The sequence below is a fragment of the Colias eurytheme genome, chromosome 13 (assembly GCF_061535395.1).
Source record: "Colias eurytheme isolate Ceu_HAF_F1 chromosome 13, ilColEury1 Martin Lab GWU primary, whole genome shotgun sequence".
In the NCBI taxonomy this organism is placed as follows: domain Eukaryota; kingdom Metazoa; phylum Arthropoda; class Insecta; order Lepidoptera; family Pieridae; genus Colias; species Colias eurytheme.
In genome coordinates, this window is record NC_142992.1 from 1,044,766 (window position 1) to 1,070,734 (window position 25,969).

General features: G+C 32.9%; 1 protein-coding gene across 1 annotated transcript; it reads left to right on the forward strand.

Moving 5' to 3' along the window:
• The first annotated feature begins 1,309 nt into the window (after positions 1-1,309).
• Positions 1,310-25,221, forward strand: LOC149903199 (putative inorganic phosphate cotransporter). Its single transcript, XM_090108896.1, has 11 exons — positions 1,310-1,346; positions 2,059-2,180; positions 3,307-3,486; positions 4,093-4,231; positions 9,948-10,165; positions 10,453-10,602; positions 12,949-13,081; positions 13,945-14,069; positions 14,344-14,463; positions 23,878-24,010; positions 25,163-25,221. The coding sequence occupies exons 1-11, from the start codon at positions 1,310-1,312 to the stop codon at positions 25,186-25,188; spliced, it is 1,383 nt and encodes a 460-aa protein (XP_089965022.1). The 3' UTR covers positions 25,189-25,221.
• The last annotated feature ends 748 nt before the right edge of the window (positions 25,222-25,969 follow it).

The following is a 25,969-nucleotide window of genomic DNA, read 5'->3' on the forward strand; positions in this document are numbered from 1 at the left end:
TTACGAAGAAATGATATAAGACTATTTTTGTAGATTGTTTTTCGAGGAACAACTTTTATATACAACATTTTTTCATTACGTCATTACGTCAATAGCTAAGGTTTTACAGCGCTCAGAAGTGAGTACTACTATTTTTTAACCTTGAATAAAAACTTGACTCCTTCATTTGTTTGCAACGAACCTATCGGAAAATACCCGATAATTTTGAAGCTCTTGTGGTATTATAAGTGAATATTCTATACCTACCTTACTAACATTTAACACCCTGAAATTTGTTTACCCATTCAAAAGAAAATTTTTATTATTAATTCTATACCACCTGTGAAGTAGTCTAAGTTGACGTAAACACGAGACTTTGGAATACGATAAAAGATAATTTTAATACAATATGTCATTGATATCACCAGACCAGCGTCATTTCTGTACAGTATTTGTTGTTAATCCTTATCAATGATAACAGAAGTGACCATAACTGAAGAATTTTAAGATAAATGTAATGTGGCTCAGATTTAAGTATCTGCATCAATATCTCGATAAGGAAGTAAGCAACACTTGACCTGTCACATGTTAGAACAGAAACTACATAGAGCTGATTTTTTTGGGTTAAAACTAAATTTTAATTGTGTTGCACCTGTAGATGAGTAGGAATATAATGAGTAGGATACTTTATCGCCTAATAAAATAATTCTATTTGGTATATTGTTATGAACGCTATAATTTACATTAATTGGTCTAAATCATGTCAAGCAATCATGACGTAAGCTTTGTAAGTTATTGCTTAGATTTACCTCTACTCTATATTATGTTTACCAACACTTCACTACATAGTATAAAACAAAGTCGCTTTCTCTGTCCCTATGTCCCTATGTATGCTTAAATCTTTAAAACTACTCAACGGATTTTGATGCGGTTTTTTTTTAATAGATAGAGTGATTCAAGAGGAAGGTTTTAGTATATAATTTATTATGTCTTAATCCGTCAGTCCTCGGATCACAGACACAATAGAAAATCTATTGTGTCTCGGCCCGATCGGGCCGCTCGGTGGTCAATGGGTTAAACAAAGCGGGCGAAGCCGCGGGCGGAAAGCTAGTTACGTATAAATTAGATTCCTCAACAGCATCAGTATCAAAAATTTTGTTTAGATTCATAATAATTCGTTCCAATGAAGACAATTTTTTAGATGAATGACGACTCCATAGCTCTGATTGTTAGACGATAGATAAATAAAATTGTAAATGGATGGATTTTTGCATTTTATAAAATATTGTTTAGGCGTGCAGATCTTTTATTTTATTAGAATAATAAAAAGATGGGGGTGAGGAATGGAGTGGAATATCAAAGGCCGCGTAAGTTAAAGAATTTTTTACAATATTATTTATTTTATTTGGTATTATTTTTAAAGCAATAGAATTTCTATTTGAATACAATAACATGTAGTACCTACATAGAATCCATTGAAGTTAGGATTCGCTGAAATTATTTTAGAAGTTATGTTATACATTATGTTAAAAATAATAAGTATAATACAAGGAAAACGCTTGAAATAAGTGAAGTGGAAGTTATAGTGAAAAATGTTTCATGTAAAGCGAAAGCGGAACGTAGGTACATTGTAGGTACATCTATTTTTCATATGTACCCCGGCTTCGCCCGTGGTACTTACATATGAAAAATAGATGTTGGCCGATTCTCAGACTTACCCGATATGCACAGAAAATTTCATGAAAATCGGTCCACCCGTTTCGGAGGAGTATGCAGACTAACATTGTGACACGAGAATTTTATATATAAGAAGATTAACAGTCTTACTTTTCCATATCAAGCCGGCTACTTACGTACCTGCCACAGGGGCAATATTGGAACAATCTCGGTTACGCGGCGGTTGGAGCAATTTCAGCTGCTCTCTAAATTGCCCCTACTTGCCTATGCACATTACAATTATGGAACCAAATAAGGGTGCAATCCCAATATTGCCCCTGCTGCAGGTCCGCAGCCGGTTTTATGCAGTAGCAAAATAAATAAATAATGTTAAAGATTATGAAAAATATGATTTTTTTTCAGCGGGTTTCGGTGTGCGACACGTACAAACATTATTTTTATTCTTAGGTATGCTTTTGGCATATTGTATGAGGGTTAATATGAGTATAGCCATCGTAGATATGACGAATTCGGATAATGATTTGGTAAGTAAAATGAATATACAACTTCTTCCTAACTAATAATATAAGCATGAAAGCTTGTAAGAATGACTATTATGTATGTATGTTTGTTGCTAAGAGACACGCAAAAACCACTGCATGGATTTTATCGATACTTGCCAGTGATGTAGTAAAATTAAAGCTTTGGAAATACTTGCCCGAGGGTTCGTCCCCGGGTAAAACCGCGCAGCACAGCTAAAGATTACAATATAATCGTAATGATATTATTATGATTTATGTAGTATCTAAACAATATTTTTATGCAATATTACAATATTTTTATACAGGATTTCAATTTTTTTTTATTTTAGGACAGAAAGATTAATATCAAAATGATTATCGCTCGAGTTAATATCCACACTTAATATTATAAATGCGAAAGTAACTCTGTCTGTCTGTTTGTTACTCAATCACGCCTAAACTACTGAACCAATTTTCATGAAATTTGGTATGGAGATATTTTGATACCCGAGAAAGGACATAGGCTACTTTTTATCCCGGGAAAATGACGCAATCCCGGGAATCCCACGGGAAAGTGGAACTATGCGGGTGTTTCTTTAACTGCGCGGGTGAAGCCGCGGGCGGAAACCTAGTTAACTATAAGTACACATTTCTAAGTACGCATCGGAGGCGTAAGCAATATTATGAGTATTTCTAGGAATTTTATTTCATTTGTGTGAGATGAAGAAAATACAATAATTATTAGACATTCTTAAGATTATTACAGTATATAAGTACTTCATACAATATATAAAATAATTCCATACATACTAGAGGTAAATTTAAAACAAGCTGTGCAAATTATATTCGTCATGAGTTTTTAGTAATAATAATTATTCTTCTTAGTAACCATGTTTCACTGTCTCATGGCACATGATTGTTGTCAGAAAAAGGACATTATTTTTACCAGATGTTAAAGATGTGAAAAATAATTACCTTTATTGTGTTGAATTTGATATTTTGGTTGTATCAGTATAGCATTTAAATGCTTTATAAATAAAAATTTAAAAAATGTAAAATATTCCCGAATGACGAAAGTCGCGGATTTGAATCCCGCCTCGTGATCGAATTTTTTCTTTTCTCTAAAATTTATATCTTTATTTTGTTTTAGTACTTCGATTGGACCTACGGCACGCAATCGATTATTCTATCATCTTTCTATTGGGGCTACGTGGTATTTCAAATCCCGAGCGGGGTTTTGGCGGGTAAAATTGGAGGGAAAATTTTGATAATCGTCGTTGTGTCCACTAATGCTGTATTGTCTTTAATGCTGCCAATAGCTGGGAAATTAGTAAGTCTTAATTTTAATATTAAGAATAATAATGTTTTAGCTTTATAACAATTAAGGTCGTAAACATGCACATCATAAAAAAAATATTAGTACTTTTTTAAGTTTGAGACACGTCATTTTCTATTTTTCCATTATCAAATTCTCATACTTATAATATGAATCTGAAAGCCTACAATCACTTAAATCACGACAATTTACTAGCAATGTAAATAAAATCGTTAAGTTAATTAAATAAGAATCTATACTTAATATTATAAAGCTGAAGAGTTTGTTTGTTTGTTTGTTTGTTTGTTTGTTTGAACGCGCTAATCTCGGGAACTACTGGGCCGATTTGAAAAATTCTTTCAGTGTTAGATAGCCCATTTATCGAGGAAGGTTATAGGCTATATATCATCACGCTACGACCAACAGGGGTGGAGCCACGGGGGTGAAACCGCGCGGAGCAGCTAGTCTTTAATATGAATATTCATTTGTTTTGAAAATGACAGTTAATCCCTTTTTCTTTCCATCTCAATTTTATTAGTCGAATCCTAACATTATGTTTATGATTGAAGCCTAATAACACATGAGTAGAATAAGACCCACTTTTAATTAACTATCTTTCAGGGAGATTGGAAGCTAGTGTGCCTGTGTCGAGTCTTGCAAGGTCTATTCCAAGCCCCCCTTTTTCCTTCTATGCATCAGCTGCTCAGCCAATGGGTGCCGTTAGAAGAGAAGGGAACATTATGCACGCTTGTGTATGCAGGTATATGAAGATGTTTTAATACAAAGTATAAAATTAAGTCGTCTGTCTGTTCGCAAACTCAAAATTAGTGCAAGAATTTTTTTTTTCCAGCAGTTGTTAGCGTGGTTATCGATGTAGGTTTAAGTATATTATTTTAAACTAAGTCAGTAAAATGTAAACATTACTGCCTTCAAATAAATAAATATGGTTGAAAAATAAAACTAAAACGTACTCAACTCATGAAATTAGTGTATTACTGTACCTATTATTATTTGTATTGTCACCAATCCTACTAATATAATAATTAATGCGAAAGTTTGTGAGGATGTGTGTGTATTTGTCTCTTTAACGCAAATACTACTGAACCGATTACAATAAAATTTAGCACACATATAGAAGGTAACTTGGATTAACACATAGGATAGGTTTTATCCCGGAAATCCCAAGGGAACGGGAACTATGCGGGTTTTTCTTTGAAAATGCGGGCGAAGCCGCGGGCGGAAATCTAGTAAATAAATATGGTTGAAAAATAAAACTAAAACGTACTCAACTCATGAAATTACTGTATTATTATTTGTATTGTCACCAATCTTTGATAAATGTGCAAAGTTTGAATTAAATTTTTATTTTTAAGTGGGTCAAAATCGTGTTAAAATCTGAATATTGGTTAATCTATACTAATATTATAAAGAGGAAAGGTTTGTATGTGTGTATGTATGGTTTTCACGCATAAACTACTGGTCCGATTTTGATGAAATTTGGCACAGATAATCTTTAGACCCTGAGAAAGAACATGGCTACCTTTTATTGCGAAATATTATGTACCACGGGCGAAGCCGGGGCGGACCGCTAGTATATTGTACATTGTAAATAATTTATTTTGAGTTTGATAGCAATGTTGCAGTTTTTATAAGTAGTTTAATCTTTACTTTCAAGTGTAGTTTTATCAAGATAGATAGTTTGTAACACTTACCTACTTACACTTTGTTCTGTATACATTCACATTTGTTATGTTTATATTTTAAAAACTGAAGAACATAATATTTCTTATTTTGAACATATGAAGGCTCTGATCTTAGTTTAATAAGTTGTGTTTTGCCACAATCATCATTTAATAGTTTGATCTCAAAATATTTTTAGGCAGCTTTGAAAGCTATAATACGTTTTAGTTTAAAGCTTTTTCAATATAGATCCGACATGGCAGAAATGTAACCCTGTCGACTTTTTATTTTATTTTCCAGTATACGAAACTTGTGTTGAGAGAACAGAAAAAGGAGGAGGCTTTTTTGAAGTCGGTTAAAAACCAAATTAGTTAAAGTACCCATGTAATTATTTTTACATCATACCTACCTACACATAAACACGGCATAAATCATATCATCTTTTTTCATTTTCTCTTTGTCTGTGTGAGTTCTAATATTTTTTATACATAGCAAATTTCATACAAAGGTTTAGTAAGGAAAATAAATATTATCTACTGTATTATAGAAACGAAATAGGTACAAGAGTGTTCAAACCAAATTGCTTTGTTCCAACCAGCACCTCTGTTTCGGCAATTCGTGTTGTTGAAAATGTAAAATGGGAAATGGATATTGAATTTTCAATTGAAATATTTACTTTGGGTACTACAGAAAATACTTTGAATTCCTTACAATGTTTGTACGTTTATTCTTCATTTGTGTTCTTCTCATATTTATGACTAGCTGTGTCCCACGGTTTTACCCGCAGTGCTCCGTTCCTATCGGTCTTTGTGTGTATATAGCCTCAGTAGCCTTCCTCCATAAATAGGTTATCTAACACAGAAAAAATCTTTCAAATCGAACTTTTAGTTCTAGAGATTAGTTCAACCAAATGCAAACTCTTCAGCCTATTATTCGATTTTTATTAATAAGGAAAAGGGGTGTTATACAGGGTTAGTTTTCAATGACCGGCCAAATTTTCAGAAACGGTTCAGAATCGATAACATTTTCGATCTAATGAAAAAAAACGTTTTTTTTAATTAGATTTCATTCCCGTCCGCCACTAAAAATCGAACGTGTGGACATTACAAAAGCACAATTCAGTTCAACAACCTAGATAGGTAGAAGTTAGCACACACATAAATTTGGCGATGCGCGCACGCACACAAGTGCATTGATTCTCAATAAGCTTATCGCGTGTTTACGATTTAGGAAAATTTTAAGACATTTTCAAATGAATGCTATTATTTTTTTTTTATTCGACAACAATATTTCAAATGTACCTTTGGTTTAATATCAAGATCTTAATTTTAAATTTTAGCTGGTAATTGAAAACTAACCCTGTATAATTGTCTAGTATATCTGAATCTCTCACGTCTAATCTCTAACATAGAAAAACATTTAATCCGGATACCTACCACATAAGTGACATAACTAACTGCACAAGCATTTGAGCTGTACCTTTTCTACGATACATCTAGGTACTGCTCGTTATAATGCGTCAGCGCTTCTCCATACAAGCATACCCTTTGAGATTTACCTTCCTTACAAAAAATATGTCCCTCTAAAGATCTCTTTACGTCAATTGCATTCAAGATGGTTGAATTTTCCATGCACTTTTGAACACGTAAATTGCAGGCGGTCTAAACGATATTCTTCATGAGAATCTCCATAGCCATATAATTTATCAAATGTTGAATTACTAGGTGTGGCACGCGATTTGACTCGCGGTCGAACCCGTGGCCATAATCGTGTATTTCTATAACTCATATAATGTTATTCTGATTTATAACATGTATTATAATAATAATAATAATAAATAATAAATTCTTTATTTGACAACAAAAAATATACATGTACATGCAATTATAGGATAACTTACATATAAGTAAAACATAAACCGTAGCTGTAGGTACAATTAATTGCAATATTTGAACAATGTCTCCTATGCTAGGAAATGTCCTGTGTTACAGGAGACATTTATCCGTCCGTTGGTACAAGATATATACCTGAATATTATAGCAATTCTATACTATGCAAGTATCACTTTAGCCGAAAATTTGATAACTTTAAAGAATAAACTCTTTGCATAAAAAAAAAATATATATGAGAGAAATTTAACTAAAAATCTAAAAGAATTTAAAAGAAAGGATATACGTATTGAGTGTGTGTGTGTGTGTGTGTGTGTGTGTGTGGGTGTGCGTGTGTGTGTAAGAGTGTGTGTGTGTGTGTGTGTGTTTTCTAGTTTGTAGTTTGGATTAAATAACATAGTGATCTAACAAGTGTTCACATTCATCATAATTAAGCTCTAGAAGGTAATTAGTTAGGATGGACTTACATTGTAATGTGTTCATGTTGTGTATATTAAGTGTCTTATGTAATTTATTATATAGATGTGCACTTAGGTAGTCGTAATGTCTTTTTGCAAGCTTAGTATTTGTATATACGACTGGACATATCGGTGGGGGTCGCCTCTTATCAGAGAGTTTACTTTTAGTTGCGGGAAGGCTTTTATGCTTCTTCATCATTGCCCGGAGTATATACATTTTGCGCACAGTAAGTACCTTAAAATCAGTGTATACTTGTTTCGTTGGATATCTGAAGGGTTTGTTGAGAAGAGTTTTAATCACTGCTCTTTGAGCTCGTTCGGCTTGTAGAATATTGTTTTTCGGAGCACCTCCCCAAGCGGTGATGCAGTAACCAATAATTGATTCGCATAATGCGGTGTACACTATTTTAAGAACGTCTTTATTAGCAGGGATTCGTAATTTTTTAAAAACAAAGATTAACTTCCTTATTCGTGAAGAGATAATTACAGTAAATTTTCATCCAAATCCGTTCCGTAGTTTTTTCGTGAAAAATTAACAAACATACATCCATCCGCACTTACTTTCACATTAACAATATTGTTAGAATAAAATTGTAATGCCTTATTATTGAAATGAAACTTTTTAAACGCGTTGAGAGTAAAATTTCAAGGTCGTGTCATGGCAATACCGTCACGACATGGATTAAGGCGATGATTTTGGTACTTTTAATCTTAGAGGTTCCACTTCTGACACGTGTGCTCGGCACACACGCTCTTTTTTGTTTATTTTCATTTTAAGACCAGTTTTTTTACCGTCATCATTTCTGATACCTGCACCTACAAACAAAAAAATGTTGTGTGGTTTTATGAAACCACGGTAAAAGTGAAACTGTTCGAACGGTTCCGAACACTGCTTTGTGTAGCGCATGTCGCGTGACGGTCGGCTGCCGAGTAGGTATACCTACTCGGCAGCCGCGATACACGCGACATGCGCTACACAGACCAAAAAGTTTGAGACGATGTAATAAATGTTTCACTTTAAAAAAACAATAGTTGTTTCCTGAAAATCTAATAAGATTATCCAGAATGTTTAGCCAACTAATTCTACGAAGCAATATTCCCCAGTTCCTTATAACAATATGTGAACACTACAGGCGCTAATTGCCGGGAATTTAATGTTCCCGAATGTTCCTTGAATGCGAAATTCTGCTAATGTTTATGTCGGCTTCTAAAATAACTATTAACCCTTGGCTTTGCGATGCATTTGCTGTGCAGAATTAATATTATAATCGTTTAGACATGGATGTAAGAAATAAAATTATCTAAATAGCGCTTTCTGTTGATTATTTATTTGAACACAAACAACAAATTATTGACTATGCTTAAAATAGATACCGAAAGCAGCTTTAGCTCAAGCTACTATTAATTTATTAAGTATTCTGTGCCTAAAGGTTGATTATTATCTAAGAATGTACTCACATTTTAATCGTTATTGCTTAAACTTGTCAAATGAAAATTAAGGATGCTCTTCGTCTCTTTCAAAAATTGTTAAAGTGGAGTACCTAGTGCTATATGTTTTAATGCAAATAAAGTGAATAATATTATTTAAATAATAAGAAAATAACTTAAGCTACGTTCACTACGAACGTAAGATTAGGTTAAGTATTTCTAAAACAGACTGTACTTTAGATTACTATTGTTTGAGCAACTGTAGTGTTAGAGAAATAACTAAATTCCAAGACACGGATTGAGCAGTATGAGACGACGAAGCTTGCATAATAATATACATAGTTTTATAGCTTGGCTGTATAACTTCAGGGGAACTTTAATATACATAGAAACCTTATGCATTTAATTAAATCTGCACTCACAATATAATAATTGTTTTTAAGCGAATTGAATAAAAAAAAACATAAACATTATACTCAAACTCAAAACATATTTTATTCATTCAAATAGACTTCAAGAAGCGCTTTTGAATCGTCAAAATACATAATACAATTTACCACCGGTTTGGAATGCTAAAATTTCTATAGAGAAGTGCTGGAAAAAACTTTATACTTGGCATTTTAATATCATCGAATATACTTAAACTACACCGACTATAAAAATTCAATTATTTTTACTTCATATTGTTCAAATATAGTTATTAAGTTCTTCATAAAAGTGTCTCCAAAAATTAAACATTGCTACGTTATACATTGCTAGTTACCAAAGTTGTTTTTTTTTTTAATTATGCATATGCACAGAGCGTAGAGCACAGTTCTGAGGGTTTGCTCCAGGAGAGGCAAGAGACTCTCTTTTTAAAACTACTAGTGGTCCCCCCCGGCTTCGCCCGTGATACATATTTAGTATCCTATGTCCTTCTCCTGGCTCTAAACTACCTCCCTGCCAATTTTCAGCTAAATCGGTTCAGCCGTTCTTGAGTTTTAAGTGGAGTAACTAACATGACTTTCTTTTATATATACAGGTAGTACATTAGGAATTTTCACGCAAAACATTGTATCGGGTCTTCTGGCGACAGCATTTGGCTGGCAGTCAATTTTCTACGTGAATGGAGCTCTGGGCATCATCTGGACAATTGGATATGTTATCCTGGGAGCAGCGACCCCGGAACAATCCGGGTTTATTAAGCAAGACGAACTGAAGTACATTCAGGCGTCTTTGGGAAGGACGGAAAAACAAAAGGTAAGGAAATTATTGTATTTGAAACTATGTTAATTTTCTAGATTAGTTGAAAGAAGACTTTTTAATTTAAAATTACAGGAATTATCTTTTGGGTGGAGATGGATAATTATTAATTATCATACAAAAATGTCTGATAATTATTATAATAATTGATATTTACTGACACTAACTTTGTGAATAGAGGGAAAGATCTTACGGGACTTTGTATGCGCTATTAAATAAGATAAATAGTTTTGATTAAAAAAAAGTTTACCTAATACTAATATATTTCTTATAACCGTTTACAGAATCACCCAACGCCCTTCAAGAAGATCATCAAATGCCTACCGTTCTGGGCAGCAGTGGCAGCTCACTGTGGCCAGAACTGGGGCTTCATAGCGCTGATGACAGAAATGCCCACTTATATGGCTAAAGTAATGGACGTGAAATTGAGTAAAGTGAGTATCTTTATATATTTTCTATAGAAAGTAAGAGAAAGAAAATAATGAACGGAAGAATGAAAATTCTTTATTGCGTTTAAAAAACACGAAAAAAAAGGCAAAACTTAACTAATAATAATTGTAAGGTGCGGCTTTATAGCTAGGTATGGTTAAAGATATTATATTAGTTTAGTACAAGGATATGAAATATGAGTACCTAATATGAGCGAATTAAGTAAATATTTCATATTAATTCCGTGAAGGAATATAAATAAATCCAATAAACGATCTTGAAGCTGTTTTTATTAGAATTCTAATGAAATTTGTGAACATCAATATAATATTAAATCTGTCCATATTAAACTTACGAGTGTAATATGTATGTATATTTCTTTGGCATGCCCTATCTATCCCTTTAGATGGATTTTGACTTGTGTCGTTGTAATCATCAGAATGGTGGTAGCAAGAAGCTTATATCTAATACACTGGAGATTGCACTATGACCATTAACTTGTCACAAGAAAATATAACCTTGAATGACGTCAGTGTTGTTTTTTGTCTTTTTCTGTGGGTGACCACACTGGTTTGTATATTCAGGATTTTTCGAAATAAAAAAAAACTAAAAATCATGGTCTATAAATAATAACGACATATATTTTTAACAGTATTTATATTATAATATTACTGGTCAACTTACATGAATAATTATCATCTTTATAGGTACATACCATTTTAATTGGTAGAGAATGATAGTTTTAAATAACGCTTGATAACTTTTGATCTCATACTACGATTTTTTAATTAAAATGAGTGCTACATACATTAAAACATCGTTTTGGTTACTCAAGCTTCAGTCTAAAACTTTTCAATATTCCAAAGGGAGAGTTGCATCGCTAGTGTTGATGTGTGGTAACGATATTACAGTTTTCAGAAATTCGTATGTCTTTCAGGCGCTGTACTTACGGTTACTAATGGTTTCATGGTGGTTAATTATAATATAATTAGAATTACTTTATCAGTTGAGACGCAGTAACAAGAATGTGGTAAATAAAAAGGTGTAGCACTTTTCAAAAGGTATTTTTTTTCTGGACCGTAATCCTCAGGCTTAAAATGCAAACTGCATATTCTGGCATGTTGATAAATTTTGCCCTTGATAGGCACTATGGACAGCCATTTATTTCTTTTTATTTCATTTTTGGAAAGCTGAAATACGTAAAACAAAAAAGGTTTTAGGTTTTAGGTATTAGGTTAAAAAGTATAAATTTCAATGTAAAAAAGAACAAACCACAATATGTGAGACCAATACCGATGTCGTGTGTTGTTTCATTACTAGTATAAAATTTTTTTAAATGGTGTTCTAAATGTTCATCATAATATTGTTTAGCAATATATTATCGTCGCTATCCGTAAAAACCCATCATCATGGTTACCTTACTTGTTAAATTTGTTTGTTGAAAACTTGTTGAAAAATGATGAAAGTATTAGGAAAATAACTTATTTAACATGATTGCTTAGTAAAATGATGATAAATTTGACGATTTTTGCCATTAAAATGATTCTAAACAGGTAAATGCATGAGTATTGAGGAATATTGTAAATAACGTAAATATACACTTGCCTGTGAAATTATAGGCCAGAATTTGGTGTCCAAAAACTTCTGCAATTTTTCACAATGCAATACATTATTAATATTCGGAAAATATTTATTAAATACGCAACAATATTAACTTAAATATTCGAAGCGACGCAATTTTTTTGACACTTATGTCATATTGTCAAAGTGAGAGTTGCTACAATTTTATTATGGTTACTACCCATAATCAGGGAATATCGCTTTTTAATAATTGGTTCAGATACTTATTAATTTATTTGGCATAAATAATAATTGTCTCATCCAACAATGCTTCTGAATGACGTTGTTGGCAATTTATCAACAAACTCATGTACAAAAACTAACCTTTTGCACAGAATATTACAGCATACATAGTAGCCTTGGGAAAACTTCGTATTAACAGTGGCAATACCAAGTTAGGTGTGAAAGTGATAGAACACAACAATTTTCTTGTTACACGTCAAATGTTCATACCGAAATCTCCAGTGTTTAAGATATAAGCTTCTTGGGTGGTAGTGACATAATGAGCAGTCGGGTTTTTTAATTTAATAATAATTATGAATAAAATAAAATAAATAAATAAATAAATAGAGCGTGAGTGCCGAGCACACGTGTCAAAAGTGAAGCCTCTTTGGCAAGATTAAAAGTTCCGAAATTGTCGCCTTACTCCGTGACGTGACGGTATTGCCATGACGCCTCTCAACGCGCATAAAGAGGTTTTACTTCAATAATATTATATTATCTTGTTACAGAATGGAATGCTATCAGCTCTTCCTTATTTATCTATGTATGTGCTGAGTTTTCCCATGGGCATGATGACCGATGTAATAATCAGACGTGGATGGCTCAATGTTACTAACACAAGAAAGCTATTTAATAGTATAGGTAAATATAAATCATGGAATTAATATAAATGTACATTGTACATAGTAGGCCAGTGGAAATTACTTAACAATTAACATTAAATTCGCAAAGCACGATGTAGTTCTGCATTTTTGGTATGTTGTTTGGATCAGTTAGGGTGATGTAAATCCCAATTTGCAACTTCTAAAAAGTTGTGCTCGCCGCGCACCACGTGAAAAACTGCGAAAATTTTGGACTTTTTTCACTTTTTGCTCTAAAAGTCATAAACTATGCGTTTCCGACAAGTAACATTCACTACATAAATGAAGCTAATAAAATTTGCAACAATTTAAGCCTAACCGCAACTCTCTAAACCTTATAACAACTAAGCTGTGGCCTTTCAAAGATAGTCAGTTTTAACAGTCTCTACATCAATGATTCCGTTATTGATGAAGGAAACTACACGAAGCAGGATAATACCTAACCAAAACTTCATCAACCTATTACCTATATGAACCCGCAATTATTATCTACTATATTTCCGCACGCGGCTTCGCCCGCGTCATCCACGTGGACAATATATAAAAATATTATCGCCACGCAAAAATATTTGCAAATATTCATATTAGTGTTTCTTACCTTTAAATAATAAAATTCAAGTTTAATTTAGTTTATATAACGAGGGTATTCTGTTCTAATATTCTAAATGAAATGTAACAAAGGTCTGTTTTAGTAAGCATTTGGTCTATCTACTCGAGATAAAAACTGTTATCTGTCAAACTATTATATGTCCAATTTACGCTCTGTGGGTGTGCCAAATTTCATGAAAATCGGTTAAGCAATTTTGCGTGAAGGAGTAACAAACAACCAAACTATAATACAAATAATATGATGAATAATTTCAGGATTATGGGGACCTGCAATAGCTCTTATCGGCTTATCCTATATGCCAGAAGGAAATATGTTAGTAGCAGTAATAATGCTAACTATAACAGTCGGTATGAACGCAGGGCACTATACAGGATACACAGTAAGTATTAAAATAAATAATTTAAGACTTACTTTTACATATAAGTACATACAAAAATATCAATTAATATTAAAAGGTATATGTAATTGGTCTATAAATCTAATAATAAAAACAGAAGTTACACCACTATTTTGTTTGTTTGATTTGCCAACACTTACATTAGTATAAACAATTCTAGATAGATAACAAGAGTTAGAGTACCACAAGGATCACATCTTGGTCCATAATTTTATTTCATCTTTATAAATGACATATTCCATTTTTCTTCTTTCAGCTGGTCTTAATAGATATGGCACCAAACTTTAGTGCCTCTCTGATGGGTATTTCAAACTGCTTTGCAAACATCGTGTCGCTTATCTCCCCCTTGATATGGGGTGTTATAATTGAAGATGAGGTTAGTCAATCATTATTTAATTCGTCTAATTGCACGCCTCATAAGCGAAGCGTTGAGGTGGGTACTACTGTCACTTCGCGCAAAACATCTGATTTTTCAAACTTAAAATGTCTTTATGTATCATACATTGCACTTGTAAGATAAAACATACACACACATATTAAGAAAAAACACTATTTTTAACATTCACGATATTTTTGATGTCATTTTTGTTATTTAAACTAGTTAAAAAACAGTTTAAAAAAGTTCTGTCTTGGACGTCCGAGTGTCTGTATGTGCGGAGGATTTTCTTGTTAACACGATAGCGACCGAAATACTTTACTAATCGAGTCTTTTTTTTTTCTCTTACGCTTGAGTATGCTCAGGAATAGAACCTTTTCATTTTTCAGGGTCTGATTCGATGTGGTTTAATTGTTATTAAATAAACAAAAATATTAATTAATAAATAATTATTTTAAAAAAATTAGGAGGCGTGCACTTTTGGATTTTCCAAATTATTTACTTTTTACATCCGTTTTCTTTTCTTGGTATCCTACAATTAAATAAAAAAAGCGACATGTATCATACTAGATGAATTTCTTTATCATTAGACAACAAAATAACTCAATTATTTTTACTATATGATTTGTAGATGTATTTAATGCAGAGCACGAATCTGGTATCTTGTCTTAAATTATATTTGAATGTGTTAACTAGCTTTAACGAGATCTATAACATACTTAATCTAGTAATAAATATATTTTACGTTTACTCTTTTTAAGCATAAAAAGATTCTTACCTACTAATTGCATAATCAATTCCATTTAAAATAATACACTTTTCAGTTATTATAATATCCCAGTGACCTAGTTAATACTAAAATGCTTGCTATTCGTTTGTATATCAATAATAATAATACCAATAATTCTCAGAACCCATTGCCTACTTCAAAATAATTACTGGGGCTATATCGTCGTCAATCAAACCTTATTCAAAAGGTATTTGGTTTCTGATAGAAATGTATTGAACCGTTCCGGGTCTGAATTGCTGGTCTATTGATAATATCTTATTTACAGCTATCCTATAGAATATATTAGTATTGAAACTGTTATTGATTTAAACTATTTTATTAATTAAGAGCTAGTTTTAACCTTGTTACAAATTTATTAAGCTTGATCTTGATTATGTTCGACTGACTGACAATACTGCAAGGTTTCCATAATTTTCAATGAAATAACAATAATAGATAGGTCAATTCAAATGATGAACTGATACGAAGTCGCTTTCAAAAGTACATTCATTAAAAGCTATTTAAAAGTTTTAACAAACATTTTATTTATTTGTACAAATAATTTGTCTGATATAAATGTTATAAGGATATCAACGAATAGAGAAGGAAAGGCGAGACTTTAAGGAAAACCAAATTCTTCTGGAATTTAAGTTTTCTAGGTTAAGATAAAATTAAGGTTAAAGGAAATATTCAGCATTATTGAATTACATCAATAAATATCGAAGATAATTTTTTAATCTCAAGTTGTCATAAGGCTTCTATTATCTAGTAAAAAAACTCTGAATTTGCATAAGAATTCTGTTTAATAATATTATCATTACAAGAACTTATATCCTTATATTGACTTATCGACATTAAAACAACGACACTACACATACAGGGTGCTCAAATGTGTATTTTTGTATTCTCTTTTCTTGAATTCAACTTAATATATAATCTCAAACTCATTTTATATAGAAATTATAGGAGGGATATTTTTCCCTTCGCGCTTAATTTCCTTCAATTCGTGGAAGGCAAATCTTACCCGTATAGCAACCATCATTGAGAATGTAATAATATTAAATTATCATCTGTATTAATCAGCCTGTCAATCCTTTTGCCTGAATCCATACTATATCCATACTAATATTATAAATGCGAAAGTAACTCTGTCTGTCTGTCTGTTACTCAATCACAAATTTGGTATGGAGATATTTTGATACCCGAGAAAGGACATAGGCTACCTTTTATTGCGAAATATGTACCACGGGCGAAGCCGGGGCAGACCTCTAATAAAACACAGGTATGGTAGCGGTCAGACATCTTTAATTGCAGTATAAGGAAGAGTACACACATGACGCAAGTTTGCACAGAGACAATATTTTGTTACCACAGATAAACAATAAATTTTACACCCCCACTTAACAAAATAATGTACACAAAAATTTATATTTATAACAACAAAATCAAAGTTTCATTTCAATTAAATTCTTGACAAACCTAACATTTTAATAAATTTATAATGTTTTTCACTACAGAGACTCTTAGTTAGGATATCGGCTGGCATCTCAGATGTAGGTATATAAGAAATATTAACCAACTCTTTAACAATACATTCTCTAATGAAATGATGCCGAACGTCTATATGTTTAGTTCTTCTATGAAACAAGGGGTTACATGCTAATTTCTGTGAACTTTGGTTATCACTTAACAAATTGACAGGTGTATTAACAATTTCACCTCCACTTATCTCAATAATTAAATTTCTTAAATATACAGCCTCTTTGCATGCCTCAGAGAGGGCCATATATTCCGCCTCTGTGCTTGATAATGCAACAGTTTTTTGCTTTCTACATTCATAGGATATTACACTTCCAGACATTTTAAAAATAAACCCTGTATAGGACTTCCTATCTATAGAACAAGATGCCCAGTCTGCATCTACAAAGCCAATCAGTGAACTTTCTCCCTTTACAAATTTCAATCCATAGTCTTTAGTTTTACTTAAATATTTTAAAACTCTTTTTAAATGTTTCCAGTGAGTCTCTTCGTAGCAGTTATTATATTGACTGAGGAAACTCACTGCATATGCTATATCGGGTCTAGATAAAACACATAAATACATTAGCGCACCTAGTAATTGCTGATATGGGTATGTTTGACAAATAGATTTAGATCTATCTAATTTTAAATTCTTTTCCATTGGAGTATCTGAACTTTTACAATTTTCCATTTTGTATCTTTTTAAAATTACATCTACAAAATCTTTCTGATCTATAGTAATAGAATCTTCTTTAACAGTTACATTCATACCCAAACAACGCTTCAACTGGCCTAAATTTTTTACATTAAAATTTGTTGTCAATTTACTTATTAATTTATCACATATTTCTTTACTATTATGGAACACAAAAAAATCATCTACAAATAATGCTATATATACTCTAACATTTCCATTACAAATCATAAACAAACAAGGTTCATACTGAGACTTGGTGTAACCTAATTCTAACAAACAAACTTCCACTCTTTTATACCAAGCTCTGGCTGACTGTTTTAAACCATATATCGCTCTTTTTAATTTAAGTACTTTATTTTCACAATTAGGCATATTTGAACAAGCTGGTATTTCCATATAGATACATTCATCTAATGAACCATTTAAAAAGGCAGTAGGTACATCAAGGTGTATTAAATCTAGGTTCTTATCTACACTTAAAGCTAACAAAAGTCTCAAAGTAGAATATCTGAGAACAGGTGAAAAGGTCTCTTTATAGTCCATACCTTCTTTTTGTGTAAAACCCTTCGCCACAAGTCTCGCTCTATATCTCACTTTGTTTTCACAATCATATTTAATTTTAAAAACCCACTTGCACTTCACTATTGTTTTATTCACTGGCCTATCTACGAGTTCCCAAGCTTCTCGATCACTAAATGATTGCAACTCCTCTTTGATTGCTTGTTGCCACCGCACACTATCTGGACCATTAATCGCATCACTCAAAGAGATCTCATCAGTTGACACTTCATTAGCACATAAGTTAGCCCTACCATAGTACTCTGGCTTTTTCCTTACACGTTTCTCTGGAATTTTAATGCTACTGGAAGGTAAATTTGCAATCATTGACTCATCTGGCGAAAATGAATTTGACTCTTGGAAACTATCCTCTGATCCTGAACTGGATCCATCTGGTATAAAAGTCTTGTCATGATAATGTGAGTGCACATCTTCTTCATGATCACTAGACTTGTCTGACTGTTGATCCCCCACTGAATCCTGCTGTTCCTTAGTGCTCTCCTGCACTATCACCTGTGTTGTCATACTGTCATTTTCCGGTTCCATGACCACAACATCTCTTGCCACTGAAACAGTGCGTGATTCAGGATCATACAGTCTATACCCTTTGACGTTTTCAGGGTATCCAACTAAAAATAGTTTTTTTGACTTTCTGTCCCACTTCAATCGCCTTTCTTTAGGTATGTGAGTCATAACTAAACTGCCATAGACTCGTACATGGCTGACATCTGGTTTCTTTCCAGTCCATAGTTCAAACGGGGTATGATGCTGAAGACCCGCAGCTGGAGATCTATTCTTCAGATATACTGCAGTTTGAACTGCCTCCGCCCATAATATTTTATCAAATTTAGCATCAAATAAGAGACATTTAGCTTTTTCAACAATTGATCTATTATACCTCTCACAAAGCCCATTCTGTTGAGGTGTATATGGGTTTGTCTTCTGGTGTATAATTCCAGTCTGCCTTAAGTAATTTTCCATTTGTGCTGAACAAAATTCTCCACCATTGTCTGTTCTTAAAATCTTTATTTTTGTAGATTTTTGATTTTCTACTAAGCTCTTAAACTGCTTGAAATAATAGAATGTCTCATCTTTACATTTTAAAAAATACACAAAAGCCATCCGACTATAGTCATCCACTAACAGAAGGAAGTATCTGGCCTGTCCGAGCGACTTATTCTCCATAGGTCCGCAGAGGTCTGCATGTACTATATTAAGAATATTATCACTCCGTGATGAACTTGTAGGGAAAGGTAGTTTGGTTTGCTTTCCCTCGCAGCACACAGTACAATTAGCTCTGCTGATTTCTGCCTTATCTTGGAATGATAAGCCTTCTACTGCTCCATCTCTCATGATATTTAAGTCTTTACTGTTAATGTGGCCAAGCCGTCTGTGCCATGTCCAACTAGAAGTCACTGCCGTCGCTGCTAACAGTTGATCTGACTTCACAATGTTCAACTTATACACACCATTTGTTAAGTTAGCTTCTCCAATGCATTCATTCCGTTGATTATAAATATAGCATACATTTTCTTTGAAAATAACTCTGTTGCCAACACTTATCATCTTACTAACGGATAGAAGGTTTGTAGTGAGGTTATGTATGCATAAAACATTGTTGACATTTACCTTATGCTCCTTATTTCGCACTTTCGTGGTAATTTCTATGTCACCGGAACATATAACTGGCACGATTTCATTGTTAGCCACCACTATACTTCGAGGCTCAGTATTATACGATATATTTTTTAGCATATATTTGCTCGACTGCGATATCATATGCGTACTAGCACCTGAGTCTACATACCAGTCTTTGTCACTGTATTTTCCCGTTAGGAACATTGCACTAAATGCATTTACTTGTTTATTCTTTTCTGAGAAACGACATTGATTTTTGTAATGTCCGACTTGTTTGCATTTGTAACAACGAATATTTTTTACCACCGGCTTTCCGTCAAAATGGCTGACTTGCTTATTCGATTGCCTATTCGATGCTGACACGTGCGTTCGTTTCCCGCCATTTTGATTTTGGCGAGAATCTTTTGAAAAGAATGCTCCTTCGGTTTTAATTTCGGTCCCTGCGCTCATATCTAGCAGCTTAGTCTTTATTGTATCTGCACTCATGTTCATTCCGGAATGCTCAATGGCCATTATCATGGGCTCGAACTTATCGGGTAAACCGGCTAATAGAAGCGAACCGACCCACTCATCATTTATTTCGAAACCGGTACCTTTAAGCTTTTGAGAAGTATCCACTATTTGGGTCACATACGCAGTCATCGATTCCGAGTTTTCAAGACGTATAGAAATTAATGTTCTTAATAAGCTGATACGACGCGTAAATCCGGAATCGTCAAATAACGCCTTTAATTTTGCCCACAAGTTATGCACTTTTGTTTCGTTCTTGATGTGTACGTAGAGCGATGGGTCGATAGTCATCACCATCTTTGCTTTAGCCTTCCGATCATCTTGTTCACTTAGGTTAGCACTGTTCTTAATGTCGATGCCTTCGAGGATTAAGAAGTTTTCTACGGCGAATGCCCAATCATCGTAGTTATCTCGTCCCTTCAACCTTGGAACGTTCAACGAATAATTGCCTGCCATTGTAACTGCACAAATTTTTAATTTACTCAAAAAGACTATTTTTTTAATTTGCTCTGGGCCCATAACCTAATAAAACACAGGTATGGTAGCGGTCAGACATCTTTAATTGCAGTATAAGGAAGAGTACACACATGACGCAAGTTTGCACAGAGACAATATTTTGTTACCACAGATAAACAATAAATTTTACAACCTCTAGTAAGTTATATATATAATCATAACTATTCTCGTATTGGCTCAACTGTAAAAAAATTAAAAATTACCTTAATCTCGATTTTTAATGAGAATGTATTTAACAATAAATCAGACTTTAGCAAATAAAAAGGGGATTATATTAATTCTGTAACACGTCAATATAAAACTGCAAGAAAGAAAGCTGCGGCCAGGAAGCTGGTCTGATAAAATTAACAATAATCATCCTAATCATCATAGAATTAATAATAATTTTCTTACACTATTTTGTAACACGCTGTATATGGGCATAACAAAACTTTTACAATCACAAGTGTTTGTGGGGTCGTCTTATCATACGATAAGATTTATATAATAAATGTTATTCGCAATAGATAACGTATGACGCCTCACGTGACGTATATTCGGGACGAAGAGAGATTTTATTGACGTGAAACACCGGAAGGAAGTTAGCGCGGAAAGTTTATTTTTTTTAATTATTAATATCTCAAAAAATTGCTCCTTAAATGCTCCATCAGAATCTGTAATTGCTCCACTTCTATAATTATTAGTTTATTTATAATAAATTAAAAAAAAATCCAAATACTGAAAACTTGATTTCCCTATAGAATGAAAAATATTCACTTTTCATAGAAAATTTTTTTGCAAAAAAATTGCTCCCGATTTGCTCTATCAATTACAAAAAAAAATTATTTAATTTTGATAATTTTTACAATAGTTGACTGAAAAACTATGTTTACATAGTAAACTACTGCGCTGTGACGTCATCAATTATTGCTGTTGCGACGCATAAGGGCCATATTTACATGTATCAGCACTGCAGCGATATCTGTAGACCTTAATGTTTATGTTTTCTTATTTATATTATTTACTAGATTTCTGCCCGCCGCTTCGCCCGCGTTTTCAAAGGAAAACCCGCATAGTTCCCGCAAACGATAGCAACTTGACACCGAAAGATGAAACAAGCGACTGAAACACAAATTAATTAAAAATTACTTGAAGTTTTAATAATACGAATAAACGTAATATGCGAGTTTAGGGATGGGTAGGGAAATGTTTATAAACATACCTATGATAAGAATGATTTTAAATACATAATAATATCTGTTTCTTTCAACTTTTGCTAGATGAAACTTAATAATTAATTTATGTAATAAGTAAAATTTTTATGTAAAACCTATTGTCAAAAATAATTCTTTATATAATTAAGTATAAAGAATTATTAATTATACTCTAGTGAAAAATTTTCAGGTGATTATATAAAAGTAGGGCTCAATTTTTTTCGCGAACCCTACTTCTAAATAATTACCACTCTTCAATAATTTAAAACTCCTTGACTGAATCCCTTCACACCCTGAAATAAAAAGTGCATATTAATTTTTCTTATAGTAAACAGAAATTCAAATTCAATTATTAATACCAATTCAATACTTTGATGATGATTGACAGTAGAAATATTTATTAATTGTTCATTATTATTGAATAAAATAGTACTTACACTTGTTATTCAATTGTTGACTCAATCACTATCCATACTAATATTATAAATGCGAAAGTAACTCTGTCTGTCTGTCTGTTACTCAATCACGCCTAAACTACTGAACCAATTTTCATGAAATTTGGTATGGAGATATTTTGATACCCGAGAAAGGACATAGGCTATCTCGAGAAAATGACGCAATCCCGGAAATCCCACGGGAACGGGAACTATGAGGGCTTTTCTTTGACTGCGCGGGCGAAGCCGCGGGCGGAAATCTAGTAAATAATATAAATAAGAAAACATAAACATTAAGGTCTACAGATATCGCTGCAGTGCTGATACATGTAAATATGGCCCTTATGCGTCGCAACGACAATAATTGATGACGTCACAGCGCAGTAGTTTACTATGCAAACATAGTTTTTCAGTTAATTATTGTAAAAATTATCAAAATTAAATAATTTTTTTTTGTAATTGATAGAGCAAATCGGGAGCAATTTTTTTGCAAAAAAATTTTCTATGAAAAGTGAATATTTTTCATTCTATAGGGAAATCAAGTTTTCAGTATTTGGATTTTTTTTTAATTTATTATAAATAAACTAATAATTATAGAAGTGGAGCAATTACAGATTCTGATGGAGCATTTAAGGAGCAATTTTTTGAGATATTAATAATTAAAAAAAATAAACTTTCCGCGCTAACTTCCTTCCGGTACGTGAAACAATGATATTAGCAAATATAAATAGTACAAGATCTCAGGACCGCCAAACCTCACCTATTTTCTGAGGGATGAAATATGGACGATTGGGCAGTGTTAGTATGTGCTACCATCGAACGCCTACCCGCTAGCTTGGTCAATGGGCCAATTTCCAGATGTCACGTGATCAAAGTTCATAAAAGCAGTACTTACTTCACGTATTTTTCGATGACTGATGTTTTATGATATACAGTAAAAATTAGGTGTCAATACTGCCAGACACTATCCGTCGCCCAAATTGCTTAACAGATGCCTTAAAGCTCTCAAAAAATTGAAAAGTCATCGACATAAATGAAATTCCATCAACGTCAAAGTAATATAACATGTGTGATGATTCAGTCGTGAGCAAAAAGAGAGAACTAAAGGAAATTGTTGCTAATTAGCCACATTTTGATGCACCACTCCCGAAGCAGTAACAAAGAATCTATATAGTAACTAGCGGTCCGCCCCGGCTTCGCCCGTGGTACATATGAAAAATAGATGTTGGCCGATTCTCAGACTTACCCGATATGCACAGAAAATTTCATGAGAATCGGTCCACCGGTTTCGGAGGAGTATGCAGACTAACATTGTGACAAGAGAATTTTATATATAAGATTTGTAATACTGTGGTAATATCATCATCGTGCAATAATTGTCATTAACATTTACATAATTTTTACTTCACTACTAATACCATGGACTAATAAAAGGTTATATTTGTCTATGCTAATACAAAGTTATCTTCAATAAAAGACTTTTGCATCATTAGATTGTCATACCAATACCTTCACAGTACCTACTATTTTATCGATATTTGAGTTGAAAACTTTAAAAATGTTCAATTTCCTTTACAGACTGATCCCGCAGAATGGAGGAAATGTTTCTTCCTTTCATCTGGCATTTATTTCTTGACCAACTTGTGTTTTGTGCTGTTCGCAACATCGGTAACTCAATCTTGGAATGAACCGGAAAATAATGAAAAAAGTGGTATGTTTTAGTCGTTAATCTATATTAATGAAAAGGAGGGCAGATTTTTGTTTATCACGATATAACACAAAAACTACGGGGGTGATTTTACAAATATTTTTACCATTAGGGACCAAGCCGGGGGCATCAGCATTCGATGAAATATCTGACAAAAAACTGACAAACTAAGGGCCTCCACCTTCTTTTGTGAAGTCGATCAAAATGATGGACTGACTGCAACGAAATGTTCGCAATCGAATATGATATTAAATTCACATTCGAATTGTAATTATAAAACTTTGATCAATACAGTAATTATCCTGTCAATTGCATTAAACATCAAATGAGCGAGACAATAATTGTTCTCCTTAATTATCAATTAGGTTGGTAGACACAGGGTGAGCAGCCTCGCGAAGCATTTACCACACGAACCAGCAGGGTTCCAATGTCACTAATGCCTGCAATACGGTACACCTGACAGGTTCACCTCTTGTTTGTATATTATATACGTAATATCATTGGTCATTCGACTATCCGTCAGCCAGTTAAAGCCTTCAATTGGCGAAAGCAAAACGATTAAGTAACATTCTAACTCCACAAATTGGTTAGTATGGACATGGCTCGGCTGTGAAAAATGACGTCAAACTCAAACATTTATTTATTCAATTAGACTTCTTTTAGAAGCACTTTCGAATCGTCATTACCACAGGTCATTACATATTTGTAACATTTACCACCGATTCGGAAAGCAGTATCTATGGAGAGAAACGGCAAGTAACTCCATAGTTGCTCTTTTAAAATCATGTCAATATTACAATTCAATTTTACTATGTAACTCACAAGTGCTTTCCTCAGCCGAGCCACGTACACACTGACAGAGCTGCTTCGCGAGGCTGCTCGCTACGCTCTGTGTGAACTCCCCTTTAATTATTAACAATTGATAATACTTTTTTGTACACGGTAACTGATAGCTATTTTATTATTGAAAATTATGAAAATTAGACTATGTTAATGGGAAAATTATGTAATTTAATTTTATTACATAGATAGTACCTATTTTGAATAAGAAATTTGAATGTTACGTTAATTAATGATTATTAAAATCATTAATTAATGTAACATTATTTGATACTATTGTTACAGATAATATCAAATTGTTTAATTTTGTTACAGATAATAAAACGGCCCGCAATGACTGAACAAGCTACTACCAAAGAACTAATTTGTACCTGATTTATTAAAACACATTTATTTAACTATTGTTTCATTGTAACCCAAAAATAATTTATGACTTTTAAGTCTGTGCGTAGGTACATATCACTACGTATACATAGTATAAAATAAAGTCGCTTTCTCTGTTCCTTATGTCCCTTTGTATGCTTAAATCTTTAAAACTTAGCAACGGATTTGGATGCGGTTTTTTTAATAGATAGAGTGATTCAAGAAGAATGTTTTAGTATATAATTTATTAGGTTTCAGACAAAGCGGGCGAAGCCGCGGGCGGTAAGCTAGTATTATAAAAAAATAAAGGAAGGGGTAAAACAATTAAAATACATTTTCTTTTTATAACAATGAGCTGGTCCTATTTTTTTATTTGACAAGCAGGCAAATCAGCTAGGTTGCGGATCAAAAGAGAGATAATACAGTGTAAAGATAAACTACGATAACATGGCGCGCCCCACCAAAATTCAAAACGTTTGAAAGTAAGTAAGAACGTATTTACAATGCACCACCAAGATTCAGACCGCTGCCGGCCTGCTACTAAAGTACTAAAGACGAATACGTACAACTACATACAAACTCCTTCGTAAGGATGTCACTACACACATTGAAACAGTAATTTGGAGGGGCGCGCCATGTTATCGTAGTTTATCTCTACGTTTTTCTATTGCCAAAAAAAGTATAATCAAATAAAACACTAATAAAATTCGTGTGTACTTTGTTGTCAAAAAAATAGTTTTATTGATGTGGTTATAATTG

Coding starts and splice junctions, on each gene's coding strand:
- LOC149903199 (XM_090108896.1), top strand. CDS start 1,310: ATGGGGGTGAGGAATGGAGTGGAATATCAAAGGCCGC. Junction 1,347..2,058: donor AGTGGAATATCAAAGGCCGC/GTAAGTTAAAGA, acceptor ATTTTTTTTCAG/CGGGTTTCGGTGTGCGACAC. Junction 3,487..4,092: donor TGCCAATAGCTGGGAAATTA/GTAAGTCTTAAT, acceptor ACTATCTTTCAG/GGAGATTGGAAGCTAGTGTG.